This window comes from Pleurodeles waltl, chromosome 5, assembly GCF_031143425.1.
Source record: "Pleurodeles waltl isolate 20211129_DDA chromosome 5, aPleWal1.hap1.20221129, whole genome shotgun sequence".
Lineage (NCBI taxonomy): Eukaryota > Metazoa > Chordata > Amphibia > Caudata > Salamandridae > Pleurodeles > Pleurodeles waltl.
Genome location: NC_090444.1, coordinates 171,279,739 through 171,300,063, shown reverse-complemented (window position 1 = coordinate 171,300,063; position 20,325 = coordinate 171,279,739). Strand labels below are relative to the sequence as shown.

Below are 20,325 nucleotides of genomic sequence, written 5' to 3'. Positions count from 1 at the left end.
TTGGTACAGGATTTGCCGAAGGTACAATCCTTCTTCTAGTTTGTTCACTGCAGCGCATTCCTCTGTCCTTGAAGTTACCTTTGTACGCTGTATAAACCGTTAACGACCGTTGTTTCTCTTTCTCTCTTTACAAAGGAACTGCGTGAGCGAGTGTTACGGGGAAAATACCGCATTCCTTTCTACATGTCAACCGACTGCGAGAACCTTCTAAAAAAGTTGCTAGTATTGAATCCAATAAAAAGAGGCAGCTTGGAAGTAAGTGATGTATTTTGTGTGTGGTGTTTGAGTGGAGCCATGTTTACTAATTTAAACACATTCACTCTGGGGAGGGCACATGATTCGCACCTGTCTTTGGCCCACCGTGCGTTCCCCTCGTGTGATTTCCCTCGCTTCATTCCTCCTGCTTTTGTTGGTGCCACTGTTCTCCTTTCTCCTTTGTTTTTAGAGGAGAGTGACGCCATTTTTGTTACATGTAAGGGAAGCAGACCACAACATGGAAGGGTTTGTTTGCAGCTCCCTCTTGTTTGCTTTTAATGTTTTCTTTTCCCCGCCCCAGTTCCTTTTTTTTTCTTTTTTTAAAATTTGGGGTAGATATCCTGCTTTTTAGGGGCGAGCGCAAAGCACTCCATCCCCTGTAGTAATCTCTCTTTGGGCTTCCAACCACACCCATGTCATGTCAGTCACTTTCCTTGGTTCGTGGGCTTGCCTTTTAAAATCCGCTTGCTTTCATTTGTGAAAGGCATGCATATGTCATGCCTTTTCCAGTGTTTAGCCCACCTACACAGCAACGGTAAACTACTGAAAACATTTGAGGCTCAATGTTTTCAGCATGGCTTCCTGACTACTTTATCTGTTTATTTTCCACGCAGCACGATTGCGCTGGGGTTGACATAGCACTATCGCCCTTGGTTTTTCCGTTTTCAATTTCAGCACGATCGCGCTGCATTTTACATAGTGCGTCAGCGCTGCGTTTTTTTTTTTTCTTTTAATTTGTGTGGCAAGAAAAGTCCGGTTAGGAGTTTACAACGCTAATAGCTCTAACTCGAGCAAATGCGAGACCTGTTGCATTGAAAATGCTTGTTTTGATGTCTTTTCACCACCAGTGCCTGTCGTGGTGTGGTATCCCGTAAAATACATGTAGTGAAGTGACTACGTGCCACTTTTTCGCCCTTGTTGTCTGTTATAGGCATGTGCTTTAGACACAGAGTGAGACTATGTGACTATATTTTCCACTCACCCATGCAGAGGTAATAAACCCTCCTCCTGTGAACATAAAGTAATCCCTTTCCATTAGGGTGGGTGGATACTACAGTCAAGTAACCATTTTCATCGCCCCAACCTGTGGCAGATTGCAGCAGCTGGCAGAAATTTCTCACCTTATGTAATCTTCTCACCCACAGGGCTGATTGTGGCCCCTTGCACATAAAAGCTTGTCTACATTTACGCACTGTAGTCTCTCTTCCTGACTTCAAACACCAAATAGGTATATAGAGCTCATACAGTAAAAACTAGTCCAAGTAGAAATATCAGTTCAAAACACCCTCATTTCAAAATAGTTCCAAAGGAAGGCCCTAATGTGCTCCCAACTGGTGAAGAAAGGATGGCTGCCTTCAACCCTGTCAAAGTTCTAGAACAAAGTCCCAATGACTGGTTAATTAGTCATTCATGGTGAGCACAAAAGAGAAACACCCATAGATTCTTCTGATTAATTGTGAATAAATCATTCTTTATTTTCTTCCTTTCACAGACCACTTCTTATCCATTACCTTGAAATCACAAGCCACTTGTAGTCCTTTATAGCCAACATGTGTTTTGTAGAGGCCACTTTGCCTGATAAACTTCTTCAGGGCTGAATAAGCAAAGTACCCGAAAAGTTCATATTGTTTCAGCCTGTGAAGGTGCATAGGATGTAATAGTCCCAGAACATAATTCAGCAGTTAACATCAACCGATACCAGTATAGGCACGGTCAACACATTTCCATATCGTGTTGTGTGTTAAATTAGGTATGTCAATGCCCAGTATCAAATTCAATCATTGTTTACATCTTTAGTTCTTTGAAGTAGGCCTTCCAATCATTAGAGGCGATTTTAGGTATATGTTCATCAAGAGCATCCATGGGAAATCATGGCATAGTATACTGTAACGTTTCCCTGTTTTGGGGCTTTGGGGAAACACCCATTCAGAGCATGTAATAATCACAGTGCAGATCAGAGAGTTGGTGTACCAGGACAGAGGAAGCGGCAGTGGCATTCACTAGGAAAGACCAGCACAAACAAGGCATGGAACAGAAGAGAGAAGGCAACCGTAATATGTACAAACAGGGACCCAAGAGAATAACTAGACAACACATTGCCACTAGATTTGTACACGGATAAGGAGCTGAAATCCCACAGCAGAATGGAAATTCGTCTCTGTGAAGGTTACAAATAGCTACTCTACAAACCCCGTAGAAAGAGGCCATTAGAAAAGATTCAGTCTGGACCCTAGGGCAGAAACGAAGATTGTACTTAGCTTTGAGACAAGACCCTATCACACTGTCACAATTAAGGCACGTAAGTCTACATTCCATAGAAGTCAAGGGATTAGCCAGGGATTACTTCTTGCTTTAGGAGCCAACCCCATTATAAAAAGAGTACACATATACAAAACTGAGGACAAAAATAGTACACTTAGGAGACAGAGTGCAAGAGGGGTTCAAAGAAAAAAGCAGAGTGAAACCTGCTTTAAATAAACACTCACATACAAGACTGAAGATACTGGAATGCATTAATGAGACTAGTAGGACACAAGGGCAAAACTAGAGAACGGCTGGAGCGGGGCAAGGGCTAGGAACCTAACTGTAGCAAACACAAGGAAAGTATGAAGAAAAAAGTAAGACTGAACAAGGCACAATGAGTGTAGGGATTGAAAGAACTGTAAGAAGCTAGACATGGCAAATCTGGAGACTTTATACATCAGGATAATTACTTACAAGGAGACTGTTCTGTAACAAACAAGAGATGGGCTGGTGGTGGGGCAACAGGAGCAATGGGGAGATGAACAAGAAGCAAAAACAAGGAGACTGGGGCGCAGATACAAGAGCAAAGGATAAAAACCCCAAATAAGCAAAGTGATTACTGCATCACAAAGCATTATCAGTCCACAAACTAGGTATCTCTCCTATCATTTGTTGTCTTTGTGCTGCACTTTGCCCATGTACAGTTCTTGTTGCCTTTTGTTTAGGTTTACTCTATACAAATCTGTACATACGTATAAGTAAGGATACCAGTCAGGAAGCAAAGGGAAATGGTAGCAGAAAATGAAGAAACAAACTATGAGCAAGTTAAAGAGGGAATAGCCCAGAGAATGCACCTGACTGGAGACTGTGTAGGAAAATAAACTAAAGCCAACTGCAATGGAGAGATGAGGGAAATCTGCAGCAATCTGCACTGGAGCAGAACAGAGGCTCTACTTGAAGAAAGTCAGCAATCAGACAACAAGTTATGTTGGACAGAGGTTCAAACATCAATTCATGAACAAAGGGAGCTTTAGGTAATCAGGGCTTATAAGCAGTTGAAAGCACAGCAGTAAGCACAGGGCAAAGTCACTTGGTCAGACTGCACAAGATAAGCCACAGGTGTGTGTAATTCCATTCTCTGAAGTCCTGGGAGTGAGAACCGAGTGATGAGGAAAAGCAGGACTAGTACTATTGAAAGAATTGCCCTGTTGGTGCTGGGCATTTGTGAACCCTTGGCAGTGCATTCTGTGATCTGTAGTCCAGGAAAGCAAAGGTTGGGTTTCCAGTATGTCAATAATTGAAACTGCACGCATGGAGCAGTCATATGGGAAATTTGTATGAGTTATGGTGGTGATTTTCATGGTGCAGTTGGTCCAGCCAGAGGCAGAGAGGTAGAATCCTAACATTCTCAGACAATGAGATATTTGTGATGTCTTGCTTAACTTTAGACACGAATCCAGGATAGTTGTAAAGTTGCACAAGGCCAGCTTGTTACCCCTATCATTTACTTCTCAATAATACCTTGGTGTATGGAAGGCTGTGTCAAGTGAACAGATGGAACGAGATTCCTCTCTACGGATGAGATCGCCACATAAGAAAACACATGGTAATCGCACATTCCCCGAGGAAATGCCCACGTTGTAAATTGGCAGTCTTCTTACTAGCAATTCACCGTAGGGCGTCAGCTCACTTTTCATGGCCTTCCGTGCACCAGGATGTGTCTGGACCATCCCACCATAAATAGTGCGTCAGCTCACTTTTCATGGCCTTCCGTGCACCAGGATGTGTCTGGACCATCCCACCATAAATAGTGCGTCAGCTCACTTTTCATGGCCTTCCGTGCACCAGGATGTGTCTGGACCATCCCACCATAAATATTATGAACGATTACTCTGTTGAAAGTACTCAGTAACTGTAATATGGTTTACATGAGCAAGCTTTAATGGTTAGGCAGTTGCCTCAAAAGGGGTTTTGAGGGGGAGGGTATCCTACTAATAGAGTTGAACACACACAATTTTTGTTTATATTTCATTACTGCCATCTGCTTAACGTTACATTGTTCAGTGCATTGTGCTTTTTGACTGACTCTGTTCTTTTTTTAGCTTTTACACTGCAATTTTTTGTATTATTAATGAAGTGGAAATCGAGTTTTGCTAAGTGCTCCATTATAGCATGGCTTAGCTGCTGTTCACATACGCCATGTGGGTCCTCTTCCACTTCTACAGAGCGGATGCTGTTTGCGGTGTTCATGAAATATACATGACTTTTCCAGTCTATTTTTGGGCTAATATTGATGAACTGGACAATGTCGGTATGTGTTTGGCCTCTAAAGTTGCCCATTCTTTCATAAAACAGCACTGGCAGCTTGGCATCATATGTTGCCTATATTCGAATACTCTCCTGTTACATCTAACCCTTCCTGTGAGTTGTCTGCCTTTCCCTCCTCCAGCGTGCAGTATCATGGTGGTGTTTGTCAGTTTCCCCAGTGGCTAAACTCCATGCGTCATAGGCCCTTGTTATGTATAATTGATTTAGATTTTTTTAAAAACTTAGGGAAACAGAAGGAATATGTTCTTATACAGACTCTCACTGGTATCTCTGTAATAATAACCTTATTTACAGAAGAAATACATTGTTAAATGTTTAACCGTTTAGGTTCTAGGCATGTCCCTCCTGGGCTGAGCCATATTTAGGGTTGAGCGCAAAGCTCTCTGTCCCTGGTGTGATCTCTCTGTGGGCTTTTAACCACGCCCATCAGTTTGGTTGGTTCGTGGGCTTGCCTTTTACAATTCCTTCATTTCATTAGTGAAAGACATACCTACGTCATGCCTTTTCCGGTGTTTAGGCTCCTCGAGTGCACCGGCCAACTACTGAAAACGTACGAGGCTCCATGTTTTCCGTAGGGTTTCTGGACTACTTTTTCTCTTTATTTCGCAGGCAGCGCGATCTCGCTGGGCAGTAGTCGAGCACTTTGCATGACATCGACCATGTTACATGGCTAATTGCACTTTGTCCAGTTACATGGATTATTGCACTTTTGCCAATACGTTTCTTTTTTGTGTCTCCATCACGCTTCATGGTGGCCGTGGGCTCGCTTATGTGAAACTGTTTTACTTTTCAGTTTATGTGGCAAGAAAAATCCATTTAGGAGTTTAAAACGCAAATAGCTCTAACTCGAGCAAACGCGAGACCCGTTGCATTGCAAATGCCTGTTTGATGTTTGGGGCAGGTTGTGCTTAGACCTTCGTAACTTTTTTTTCCACAAAAAAGTATTCAGGCCAAAAATACACATGTTCAGCTTCTAAAGGTGCTTGAGGTTTTGCTTAAAGGGATCTGAATAAATCGGAAAATGTAGCTCAGTTCATGTTTTTATGGAAATATTGTGAAAAAGTGTTGTCCAAGAAGATATAAGGTGCTTTTCGCTTATAAAGAAAAAGTTTGATGTTATGATCATCCTCTTCCCAGCTTTCAGGAAACAGAGTTGTATAAAAACAAAAAAAAATTATAACCACATTTCTTGCGGCTTTCTAAGTGTTAGTCGATTTTTCGAATTTTTTGTGGTTACTACTTCCCTGCGGTTAATGATTGAAAGAGGTGTGAAGCCAATGGGCAAACCTGGAGAACTATATATTTTGGGATTTTGAATTTACCAAGTGGTCATTTGTGTAGATCGCTCGCGGTTTTCCCAGAGAAGCTAACTAAAGACTGATTAAAATAAGTAGGCAAAACGAGAAAAAGGTGACTGTTCTCACCTGTAATTTTGCCCTGATGGGCGATGTACAAAAGTACTGTACAATTGTGTCCATCAGACTCTGTCGCAGGGATATATAGTGTTTGTTTGTTGTCCAAATACACACTATAGCCAGAGCCAACAAGTGAGCTGCAGCTTATAATAATTGTTTAGGATGTAATAGGACCATATGGTAAAATCTAATGAATGAAAAATGGGTACAAAGGAAACCGATGCGTTTTTAAATTTTGACCAAGATCTTGAGTTTAGAAATATTGCTTATATATAAAAATCAGAATTTGAAAATTGTGTTCTTTCTTGCATACTGGCTTAAATTTTGAAGCCAAAAATTGAGTGAAATTCATTTGACAGTAACAAATGTTCTGTTATTCGGTGTTCCCATGCTTGTCTCAAATAAAGTGGTACTTGAATTGTACTTGAATTGTGTGGCATGGCATGGCATCTCACATGCAAGAGGAAAAGCTGCAAAATGCTACAAAGAAATATCAAGATTTTCCATTCAAATAGTCCCATTCTGGGAATTTGGATAGCTGAGATATTTGGGCCCCAGCAGGCACGTAGGGAAACCTACCAGACCCAGATATTTTTGAAAAGCAGATGCCCAGAGGAGTCCAGGTTGGTGTGACTTCTGGCTAACAACATTTGTGCTACGATCCAGCAAGCCATGCCATCCTGGATTCCTCTTGCTCTTTAGGTTTCAGAAATACTTAGGATTGGTAAGGCTCCGTGGTTGCCGGGTGAACAGAGGGCAGAATAGTGCAGCAATTCACCATGACAAGTGAGAGGAATGTGGGATTTCTTCAGTTATAGTTTTGATATATTGGCCAGAGAAAGGGTACCCCCCCCCCCGATCTGCCCCTCCCAGGGGACATAAACACTGTGTAGTGCATGTGGAAGGTGGGGGACTGATGCCTAAATGGTCCAGCACACCTCTCAATTCTTTGTCGGCAATTTTTCTCCTAGTAGTGTGGTGGGTGCAGCAGACCAGCAGGCAAAAAATGAGACGCTGCATGTTGTGTGGGATTTGGCCATGCTGGCACTGCACTGCTTCTCTCCGTGGCCCCAAGCACCAGGCAGTCTTTTTGCCACTCAGGGAAGCAGAATAGGAAGAGTTATCTCCCTCTCTGCTGACCCACATGTCAGAGACTACACCCAAAAGAATCCAAAGTGCTTCTTACTTGCCATGGGGATGAGGGTTCTCTTGGCTCAGGGCCTTGACAGAATGTTGGGGGTTTAGAGGTCAGGGACAGGCCTGATGCCAGGATGGGCTAGCCCCCACCCCATTTACAACAGACTTAGGAGAGCCCCTTTTGGGCAAGGAATGGTCGTACTGCTGCAGCCAAATAGGGAAATTGCCCCCCGCTTGAAAGATATGCAGAGGAGATTTCCTGGACTCCAAAGACTGCACCCATGGGCTACACAAGAGGGATGCCAAGCACAGTCCAGCTCTTCACCTCCTTGGCACTATTGCTGACTGAGAGACAAATATCATGTGTGTAGGGTGGTGTCCAGGGGCCCCAAGTGCGAGATTGGCTGCAGAGTATGATTTCCTTTAATGAACATTTAGAACTTTTTTACTCCATGCTATCCCCGACTCCACATCTCGGGGATATGTGCGTTCTCCTACAGACATATGTATTGAGCCTCGACACTGGGAACATGGAGGTGGATCGGGGGCCCCAGAAACGGGAGGGCGGTGGGGCCTTGACGTGAGAATAGTCGATGCATCACTAATGTTGCGGAACTTGCTAATCAGATGCATAGACTATGGCACGCCACTATGTACTGTTGGTTTACCTTTTAAATATGCTGGGCGGTAATTACTGGGATTATTCTTCTGCTGTGATTGTCTAACTTCGTTGCATGCTGCACACCAGATGGGGTTGAACTGTGCTGTTTTGTTTTTTGTGTTTTGCACTGTATAACTTTTGTGAAAAATACAAAAATTAAAAAGAGAACTAGATTGTTGGGGCATTAGGGGTGGGAGAATGGCCCGATGCCCCACCTTAGAAGGATTTTCTCTGCTTGTTGAGAGGATGTGGCATTCTTGCCTTGAACAGTTTAGGACTCAGGGCCTGATTACGATCTTGACAGATGGGATACTCTGTGACAAACTTGACGGATATCCCACCTGCCATTTTACAAGTTCTATAGAATATAATAGAACTTGTAAAATGGCGAACCGGATACCAGTCACGTTTGTGACGGACTATCTCATCCGCCGAGGTCGTAATAAGGCCCTCAGTGTTTATACTACTTACACTGGGTCCCAAGCCTACAGCGAAGGGCTTGTGTTTTTTAGAAGAATGTTAAAAACGTATTATCTGGTGGTTCAAGTTTTCGTCTGTATAAGAGAGCTGAAAGTCAGCAACTGATTAGAGAAACAGCATGAACTAGAAGTCATTTATACATAAAAGTAAAAAAAAAAAAAAAAAAAGTTAAAGACCCATAACAAATGGGATTTGGAATTAATAAAAAAATATGCACTGTACCTTTAGGCGTAGCCAGCTTTCCAGAAAGAATACACTTTTAAGATGACGTCATTACAGTTTGAATTTAACAAACAGCAGTTTTAGTACAGCATCAATTATTACAAATGCTATAAAAAAATTGATATGTAATTTCTCCCACCACTTCTTATTTGGTCAGCAGAAATCTGGAAGTTATCTCCGACTCGTTTTCTTTCTCCACGTAGATAAACTTGTGAGCGAAGAATGTGTTTTTTTCACCTCGTTTGCACTCATAGGATAACCTAACTCTGCAATTTCAAAACGAATCATCACCCTTGAAAGCCTCTGATCACATCACCTCAGCATTTAAAACAACTCAGCTGGCTGCCCATCACACAAAGAATTAAAGTAAATAAACAAAAAAAACTTGCACTATACTGTCCACTGTTGCATTTGCAAGCTATTAATTCCGTATTATCCAACCAGATCCATGCCAAGTGCCCTATTAGTCCTGCTAAGATTGAAATGTTTTATGGGTAGGTCTGTGAACCAGCGATGCTCCTTCCCCTGGAACTCCCTTCCTCTGCATCCCTGCTATGAAATCAGGGCAGATCTTTTTGCAGGCAACTGAAGACGCACGTCCTCACGCAACATGTACTCTAGAATGACATTTTACTGCCTGTATGTTATCTTCTCCTTTTATGCCACATTTTGTACCACCATCTGGTTGCATGAGTGTCTTAGAAATCATTTAAATTGCAAGCAGATATTTTTTTCCCCCTAATTGTCCAAACTTTACCTTGGCTGTCTTTTTAGACACAGAAGTATTTAAGTCATCCTGCCTCGGACCCTGGCTAACTGGCATAAAGGGGAGTCTACATGCTTCAGGAAGCTGGATTACCACGATGGGGTGAAATCTCACACCCTGATAAACTATTTCCAGTCATACCAGCACTGTTTTCCTGAGGCAACCATAATCTGGTCTCTTGTACCAAATAGCTCTAGGAAACCCATGGAATTGTCTTACTATTGTCTTACTGTGCCTCAGAGCATACTCAAGAGCTGGAAATATTCCACCCCCAGCCTGAGGGGACTTTCCCATCATAGCGTCAAGTGTGGTCCTGAGGAAGGCATTTCAAAATGTTTTCCGGTCAGTAGTACATCCTTGAGTGCTGCTGGTGTGGGGGCGGCTTTTTGTGCCGGTCGGTTTCATACTAGCGCAATTCTGATGAGTTCAGCTCTAGCTCAGGTCCAAGTCCATCTTTCAGTATGGCCCGGTTTCCAGATTTCCTGAATCAGAAGGACCAGCACGAGTAGGTGTGGGGAGCTGCACCTGTGATGATAGGTGTGGACTGGCCACACAAATGTCCACGGTTTTCACCGACTCTTGCCACCGACCTCACACAGAGTAACTGCCAGAAGAACTGTTAAAGTTTATTCAGACAGAAAGAACAGAGCAAAAAAGAGTCTGTCAAAGAAAATCTTGGCACAAACAAAAGTCTGAAATGATTTATTAACAAAAGAAAAAATATATCCAAATCACTGATTTGGATCTCGATGTATTCAAGCCTCAATGCACTTCCTACTGATAAATGTTAAAAGCCATTGTGTCCTGCTATAGCCAAAGCAACCCCTTTTACATTGATGCATGATACATTGGTATTTAATAGTTAATATCTGACAGCGTTATCTGAAAAAGGTAAAGTAACAGCACTGCCACTGTAGCCTCTTTCCTAGAAAAGGAATAGCCCAAAGTGCACCACCTAGACCAATACTATTAAATATAATTTAATAAAATGTTAAAACCCTTGAAACTAGTTTAACTTGCTCCTATTTTGCCATAACAGTTATATTTTTATGGAGCTACGAATGACTCATGTCTTCAGATGACCTTAATGTGCAAACCTAAAGGGACAGTTAGCAAACGGGCTCCTACTTAAGCCTCCCCCCCCCCCCCCTCTGTTTGCACTAGGCAACTTGAATTCATCAGTATATTACACCCTTAGTATCTAGAACTACGACCACAGGCATTGACAAACCCAATAGAAATCACTTTTTGTCTTTACTACTGTGGGTAGGTGGGCTTGAGGGGGGGAAACGACGGAGAAGCAATTGTGAGGGTATTTAGCAAATGGGGGAGGAGACGTGCATACGAGAGAGCTGGAAAACACATGTACTGCCATGGAGTGCTAAACCATAAAGAAAAAAGTAGTTCCCTAAAATTGAGCAGTGGAAGGATACAAGTCAGTCAGTTATAAGGGTGGTAAATAGGCTATATTCCAGGGAAGGACCAAACACATGAATAAGAAGGCAAGCCATTGAATAAGAAGCAAGCAAACAAGAGTGACAATAAAACAAAGTAATAGGCATGCTGTAATCCCACTGTAAGTTCTTGGTAAGCGCACAGTAGATGTTTGACAACCAGGCAGCTTGTCCTTTCTGACTGTTCAGACCTAAAAATAGGCCACTGCAGTGACAACCGCAGCAGAATCTTCCTCCTTTTAGTCAGTGGTAAAAAGGATTTCTCTTTTATGTAACTTTATCAGCTTTGTACAGTGCTTTCCTTGTCACAGTGCCCTACACCAGGCTTGCACACTTCTGAGCAATTCAGTCACAGTCTCCCTTCAATCGACGATGATTCTCCATTACCCCATTTCTTCACCAAGCTCAGTGTGGCAAACTTGACTTGTGATGCCATTTAGCCCCAGCTACAGCTAGAAATGGAGTTAGTGAGTAAATGAAGCACATAGAAACCTTAGAAAAACATCTCCAACGTCTCTGAGATTGAAGTGTTGATCTACTTCAAAGCCACAAACCCAACTTCAGCCAGAAGAATAAGGCTAAAGTCCATCTCGAATTATTTTCAAAGGACGCCAACAGCACCCCCGAGACCCCCAAAACTAGTCTTTCTCAAAGAGCTTCAGTAATGTGCATGCTGAACTTTTGCAGTTGTTAGGATGTGGATTCCTACTGAGAGTGTTTGTTAATGGAGAGTCCTCTTTTTTCCGTGCCTTCACTTGACGCTCGACTAGTTAGTCCGAAACGGCAAATACAGATCGTCTACATCTAACGCAGTGTTAAGTTTATTTCAGTCTTTACTCCTGAAACAGTTCACATGTCTAAACACTTAGAACCTTAGGCATGTCAGCCTGGTACTGGGGGAGGAACAGAACCCACTGATTACTGTGACAGTTACTATATTGCATGTCAGGTGCATCCTGCTGGTGGAAGCTGTGTTTGCAGAGAACTATCGGCAGGAATACTCTACCGTGTCAGGGACTGTCCACTTCTTGTTATTGCAAATGAGATCTAGAAACGTTTGGTTAAAGACATGTTTTTCAAAAGAAATCTTTGTATGAAACTACTTTATATGAAAGTAGTTGGTTTATGAAGGATATCTGCACTTCCTTGTTTTAGGAGTTTAACAAGACGCCATTTTTGATCCTGGGTTCGGAGCTAACGTGAATCATAGCATGCTGGTTGAATATGAAAGGCAATCCAGAGTTTTCCTGGCTTCAGAGTGCTAGAAGGGCACACACAACATCAATGATATACATTGAAGCATAATCTAAATGAATTATTTGTCATTTTGTTGTTTGTGAATTTTAAAGCAATTCCACTTTTAAAAACAATGTTGATCCCTTTCATGGATTTGATGGAGTTTGGTTGAGGACGTTTTATGTAGCTATTCATAGAAGTCAAGAGTTCTGGGATGCAGATAAATATTTGGTATGACCCAAATGTTTATTTTTCAGTTTCAGGAAAGAATGCTATTTTCTTTTAGTGGTCTTTTTCAGCTTCTGGCTATAATTCTAATGATAATTATTTACTTCCCAGCAAATTATGAAGGATCGGTGGATGAATGTCGGCTATGAAGACGAAGAACTGAAGCCATACATCGAGCCAGAAGAAGATTTTAATGACCTGAAACGAATAGGTGCAGTATTTCAGTGGTTACTGTGAAATATAAAAATGCAAAGCCTCGATGTTGAAATGTTAGGGCCCATTAGCAGGTTGTTAAGATGATGTGCATTGGAAATACATTTTTATCTGTACCTACTTGAGAAGGAGCAAACTTTCTGGGGAGTTGTCACCCATTCATGCATGCATTAATGCTGATTAGTGAGGTGTAGAAATGGACAAATTAGCTTGTAGGTCCAAATTTGCTCACTTTCTCTGAGTGAATTAAGGTAGTGTTTATGAGTATCTCATTTCAGATAAATCTGAAAATGAAATTAGACTTACTTTGATCCTAAATGTTTTTGGGTCTGAAAGTTATCCATAAAGTTAAAACATGACAGAGGAACATTGCTGGATTTTGCAACAGACTGACATATCCCTTACTCGAACTCCCACTGTTCACACATTGCTCTTGAAATGTTCTCTATCTGTAAAAATGGTTTGAAAATCCATACCATGGTTTTCGGGAAGTTGCATCTGTTTTCTAATGTAAATAGATTCTTCTTTCTGGGTCTTGTTAAATGTGTTTACATTTTCTAAGCGTCTTTAGCTTGTATATCCCAACAGTTGGGGTAGTATTTTGACCTATGTGCTTGTGATAACGAATTTCACTTTTCCTGTACGAGTTCCAGCTGCTTCTGTTTATCCAGTGCTAAACGTTTTATGAGCAGATAATTAGGTCTTTTGGATTTTGGGGTTTTCGTCAAGTTATGTGGCATCACATATTGCTGACCATATCGCTTGACTTTTTTTATTAGCTGATTGACCATACCATGACCATATGGCCCACCATCTGCATGACCGAAACTGCCTCTACCATGCAATCTATCCACTCTAACGTCCCATCTGACCCTTGCCCCCACCACACGTTAATCAAAGTACTACAACCCATCAGCACAGTGCTCACCCCAATATTAAATGCCTCCATCTCTTCAGCCACATTCCTGGACACATGGTGACATGCCACTGTCCATCCCCATTCTTAAAAAACCTTTTGTAGATCCAACAACACTCACCATCTGCAGTCCTGGAGGAACTTAGCAATATACATCTCTCCAACCATTCCAACAACCACAGACTCCTCAAAATCATACATTCCGGCTTCAGACCCAACCACAGCCCAGAAACAGCCCTTATCAATGCTACAGATGACATCTGTCTGATCCTGGACAGAGAAGACATGGCTGCCGTCATCCTTATGGACCTGTCTGTGGCATTTGACACAGTGTCTCACTCCATCTTCATCCGGCACCTATATAACATTGAAAGCCAAAGACCTGCTGTCTGTTGGATATGCTCCTTCCTGTCTGGAAAGACATAGCCTGGCCTCCAACTCTTTGGATGCCCCCAACCTCATCTGCAGAGCTCCACAACGGTATTCCCTGAGTCGGACCCTCTTCAATACTTACATGACCCCACCAGCATACATCATCAGCACCCACAACATTGACCTCATATCCAATGCCGACAACTCCCAGCTGATACTCTCTCTCCTAAACAAGACTACCAACACCAGGACCAAATTCGCCACCTGCATTACCAAAGTCTCCGACTGGATGAAGCCCAACCGTCTCAAACACTGACAGGACAGATCTTCAGGAAGAACCCATCACTGTGGGACTCCTCCTAGTAGTCTATTCAATTTGGACTAATCACCACCATCCATGCTAAGAATCTTGAGGTTATCAGCCAACTCAGCATAACCGCTCAAGTCACAGTTGTTACAGCTTTATGCTTCAGCACTCTGAAGATGCTGAGAAAAATCTTCAGCTGGCTCCCCACTAGCACCCACAAAACAGTCTTACACATCCTTGTCACAAGCAAGCTTAAGTAAGGGAACACCTTCTACTGCGTGATCAGCAAACTCACAAGACAACTTCAAACTATTCAGAATGTGGCAACAAGAATCCCACTCAACCTACCACACCACTCACACATCACACTGTTTCTGAGGTGACTTCCTATAAATAAATGAACACAGTTCAAACTCCTCACACACACCTTCAAAGCTCTCCACAACTCAAGCCCAGGCTACTTCTTGAGCTGAATCTCATTTGACAAACGAACCAAATATCTCTGCTCGGCCAAACTGGCACATATCCAACATACACAGAACCAGCAGTCAGGCCTTCTCCATCACCCCTAAAGCTTGGAATGACCTGCTGCTGCACATCAGAGCCACTTCTTCAGTTCTGCCAGAAGCTGAATACCTGGCTCTCCTAATAGACCCTTTCTCCAGCCATAGGCCAGCAAGTCCCGCAGCAGCACCATGATACCCTTCAGAGCGATGGTGTGCACTACAAATGCACATAATGTTACATTGAGAAGCTAGCACTTTTCAGTTGATAATATCTGCAAACTGCTTCAGTTGTTTTTGAATGTTAAGGTTTTTTAACAAATACACCACAGCACTCTATGCTATTCCACTCCACTGTACACCACGCAACCCTATTCCACTCTATGCCACTCCACTCCACGCCACTGCACTCCACGCCACTGCACTCTACACCACTCCACTCTACACCACTCCAGTCGACGCCACTTCACGATCCACCACTCTGTGCCACTTCACTCTACGCTATTTCACTATATGCAACTCTTCTGCGTGCTACTCTACTCTTAGCCACTCCACATAACGTTATTCCACTGTATGCCACTCCACTCTACCTCACTCCACTCAACGCCATTCCACTGTACCACACACCACTCTAAGCCAGTGGTTCCCAACCTGTGTTCCGAGGACTCCTGGGGGTCTGTGAAGCCTCCTCAGGGGTTCTGTGACTGCTTAGAAAAGTAAATATTATTAACAGATTAATAAAGTGTGTATAAATAAAGTGGCTAAATGTATAATGACATTTCTTAAAAGGTATTGCAAACGTCAAGGAATTTGTAAATGGAGGCTAAAAAGTAAATTAGTATCCTCAGATTGATCTCTGGGAGCAGTGCAGGTGCATCAAACAGAATATAGTATGGATAATGTGTAGTTTCAGTTGAATTTAGAAGAGCTCTAACGTTCATATTAAAATGATTCTTTATATGTATTTGCTTGCAAAGTAAACAAAATGTGTTATTTGTGTATGTGTTCGATGAATGCTTGTTTTTCCATTTTTTATGTTCTGTTTTGCATTTCAGATCATTGACAATGTGTAGGCTGGGGTCCCCGGCTTCCAGTAAAGACTCGGTTGGGGTGGGGGTGGTCCCTGGATTCCGATAATAATTCAGGGGGGTCCCCGGGTTCTTGTAATGATAAAGTGGGGTTCCACAGAAGTCAAAAGGTTGGGAATCACTGCTCTAAGCCATTCCACTGTAGGACGCCACTCTACTGTTATTCCACTGTACGCCACTACACTGTACCTCCCTCGCCTTTACGTCAGTCCACTGTACAATACTCTTCACCGCTCAAATCCAGTCTGTGCAACTCCACTGTACCCCACTCCACGCTATTCCACTGTACGCAACTCCACTCTAAGCTATTCCACTCTACCCCACTCTACTTTGTGCCACTCCACCACACACTATTCCGCTCTGTGCCATTTCACCGTACACTACTCTCCTGCATGCTATTCAACACTATGCTCCTCCGCTCTACCACACTATACTCCACTTTATAGCACTCCACTGTAAAACAATGTACTCTTGTCAGTGCCAGTCCATAGCACTCTACATTACTATATGGCAGTGTACAACACTCTTCTCAAGTCTACAAGATTCTACACACCTCCCTCTATGCTGCTCCACCCTACTTTACTATACTGTACCCTGAAACACTGCTCCACTCTACTCCACTGCTGCACCCCATGCCATTCCATTGTACACTACTGCATGCCACTCAACTCTGCAACAGTCTTTGCCTCTCCACTCTTGCACACCGCAGTATACTTTACTCCACGTCACTCCACCATACAACACTGTAATCCGCTATGTGGCTCTCCACTCTACAACACTTTTGACACTCTTCAAAACACCAGACCACTGCACTGTATGACACACTACTCCACTGCACAACACTTTACATCCACTGTATGCTATGCCAGTCCACTCTACTATACCCTTTGCCACTCTGCAAAACGCTACTCCCCTCCGCTCTACACTATGCCACTCCACTGCATGACCCTTTGCCCCAATCTATGCCACTGTAAGACACTCCACTCTTCACAGCTCCACTTAACCAAACTCTACTCCAGTCTATGCAATTTGACTCTACTATACTCGGTGCCACTATACCACACTGTACTCCACTCTATGCCCCAACACTATAAACCCCTCTACTCCACTCTGTGCCCCTAGACTCCACCGTAGAAAACTCAACTCTACTCTACAACACTACGACACATCACTCAACTGTAATATACAAGACAGTACTGCAATTTATGACCATTTACTCCATGCTTCTCCACTCTACTGCACCACACTCCACTCTACTGTAGAACACATGCAAAGCACTCCACTTGACAAAACTAGAGTCTATGATTTGAAACACATTTTTATTTAAAAAAAAAAAAACATTAATATACAATTAAAATACCAAAGGTTAAACCTTAGTTATAGTTAGGAAAATGTTATTTATTATTTCTATAGAAACTAAACTTAAACTACAAAAAAATAATTAGAAATCTAAGGTTATAGTTATACCTTAAATGTATGATTAATAAGCACCACCTGTAAATTACTGCATCTTTATTTCTACTATACAAACTGAACTTGAACTACATAAACATTACAAATTCTGAAGTTATACCTTAAAATTTTAATTTACACAACACCTTCAAATTATTTTAACTTGCGCACCTCCATACACAAAGTATTGCACTCGATAGCCACACTAAATTAACTATAACTCGCCAGTCTACCATACACTGTGTTTTCACAAATGCTGTGATTTGTGATGTCATGTGTTGTTGTCAATGCTATGATTTCACATGGCATAAGTGATGTAATATAAAAGAGTATAAACAGCACATACAGAAGGGAGCGAGTTATAGTTAATGTAGTTTGGCAACTGAGTTCAGTACACTGTATATGGAGGTGCGTGAGTTATAATTTGAAGGTGTTGAGTAAATTCTAAATTTAAGGTATAAGTATAATTTTAGAATTTGTAATGGTTCCGTAGTTTGCTTAGTTTTTATAGAAAGAATAAATAAACTTTCCTAACTGTAACTAAAGTTTAACATTATTATATATATATATATATATATATATATATATATATATATATATATATATATATATATATATATATATGCACACCAGCTTGACACTCCTGTCAATGACGCGGCACTCCCAGGATTTTCATGAAATCTTCATTTAATACGAACAAATGATACCAGACAAACAAATACCAACGCGTTTCGACCTACACGGTCTTGATCACGGTAATTATCCAATCCATTAAGTGCTCTATTTATACTCTCCATCTCATTTCAGCCTTTATGTGGCATTATGGGATATGTAGTGTTTTTTTGTTTTTTTTTAAATAAAAAACAAGTGTGAATACATCAATTACTTCTAATAAATCACATTTTCTACCAAACCCCACCATTCCATCACACCCCTAACAATATCAACAATCAAAAATAAACATATATTACGCAGTTTAAAAACACAGACCATTTTCTATATTTCTCAGATAGTATATACTTGTCAAAGTTGTACAGCTAAGTTTAGATATCACCAGTATCTATATATACTATTGTTACATCTTTGTCAGTTTTTAGGCCACATGTATAATAATAACTTCTATATTTTTATAATACCTAATGCGACTCATATTCCAATCTTCTATTTCTTCAATACTCAATTCTTTACATGTGGTACTCACATTTCCTTATTTATGTGTTTAACTGGTTTTCGTTCTAAACTCATTTTATATTTACAAATGGCAGTATAATTCCTCATCACAGTTGATCCCAAATGGGATCTTAGTTTTTAATCTGATGATATACCTGGACTCTAGACGTTGTGGTAACAAGGAAATATTGGAATTGAGGATACCAAGACAAATGAACGTAGTTGAGACCATTCTATATAAAAAAATAAGGAAAATCTACGTAATCACAGTTTAACGAAAACATGGAAGAAAGACTAGCTAAACGTATACAGAGAGCTGAGTCAGCTTTTGGCTCAATAAGTGGTACACAAACTCATGAGAAATCACCAAGAAGTGGGGAAATGACTCGTAAGGAAGACATGAAACATCTGTATTTACAACTAGAGCGTCTTATGAAAAAGGAAATATCAAAAAGTTGGGAAATAATGACATTACAAAAATATATACAAGTGGGCAGAGTGCCAAGAGGATTGAGGATCTTCACCCTACCAAATCACTTGGACACAAGTCCTGAAATGTTGGAAGAATGGGGGAGAAATACTATGGAATGTTCCAAACATATGATGTAGATTATAATTAAATATGCAAAGCAAGATATTGAAAAAATAAGGCAGAACATTAGGGAGTTGGAAGAATAGATCCGGGTTTCAGACCAAGAAGAAGAGAAAGAGAAGTGTAAAAAGACAATGAACATATATTTGTATAAATATGAAAATCAAATAGAGGAACGTAAAAGAAGTAAGTTCCTGAGGGATGCTCAGGATTATGAGACAGGACGTATTTTAACGTTTGCAAAGAGGTTTGACATATTAAAACAACAGCTCCACTCAGGAAATATGGATATGGAGCAGACCAAGAATAAAGAAACAAGTGCATCAGAAACGGATCTCAGTGAAGGAGAAGGAACTAGCAAGAATATGAGAAAAACGACTTTTTCAGACGAAATGAAGTTGGTCTACTTGGATCAAACAACACCCATAAACAGAGGAAGAGGCGGGAGAGGCAGGGGTCGTGGCTGGCGAGAATTCAAAGGAAGAGGAAGACGAGAAGAGGAAAAAGGAAAAGATTACATGCTACGCAGTCGGAAGGAACAATAGACTTTAAAAGACAAGTTGAACAATCAGAAAATCTGATCGTGAATTTATCAAATTATGAACGAAATAATGTGGAAAAGACTGTCTTACAAAAAGGCCTAAATTTCTGTCCGGAAAAACATCAAGATTATGTACAAACAAGGATTGATTTATACAAATTTATAAGAAAACTGAAATTGGCGAAACATTTTTCCAAATTGGAACCGTTAACAACCTCTGTAGGAGCCTCTATGACGTGTGATCTGGGTTTGACCATAGAACAAAGTAGTGATTTGAAAACTATATATGATTTGACATATAATCGAAGAGATGAGGATATGACTGAGACACAAATACTAACAACATTGGGAATTGATATTGGAATCAAAGAAATGACACAGTTCAAACGCAGATCTAAATTTTGCCCAGCTTTGTCTCCGGGAAATAAAATTGACATATTCCATGATCTTGTCATCAATGACTTGGAGAAATTACAACCTGTAGGGAAACAGCAGAAAGAAAATCTAAGCAAAAACCAACGGGAAGCATTGAAAGACATGATGGAAAATCAATCAATAGTAATAAAACCCGCAGACAAAGGAGGGAACATTGTGATCAGGGACAAGAATGACTATATGGAAGAGGCGTATAGTCAGTTGAATATGGATACAAACTACTGTAAATTGTCTAAGAATCCCATTAATGAATTAGCATTGGACTTAAATGAGAGATTAGAAAAATGGCATTCGGAAGGATTAATTAGTT

The 20,325-nt window shown here is 41.2% G+C and overlaps 1 protein-coding gene across 4 annotated transcripts in view; it reads left to right on the top strand.

The window, feature by feature from the left end:
- The window catches only part of MARK1 (microtubule affinity regulating kinase 1), a 355,979-nt gene that overhangs the window by 225,433 nt on the left and 110,221 nt on the right, over positions 1–20,325 (top strand). For all 4 annotated transcript variants that reach the window (XM_069233866.1, XM_069233864.1, XM_069233865.1 and 1 more), the window contains exons 9-10: positions 136–255; positions 12,538–12,637. In XM_069233866.1, the coding sequence (XP_069089967.1) occupies positions 136–255; positions 12,538–12,637 (220 nt within the window). The remainder of the gene's footprint in view (positions 1–135; positions 256–12,537; positions 12,638–20,325) is intronic.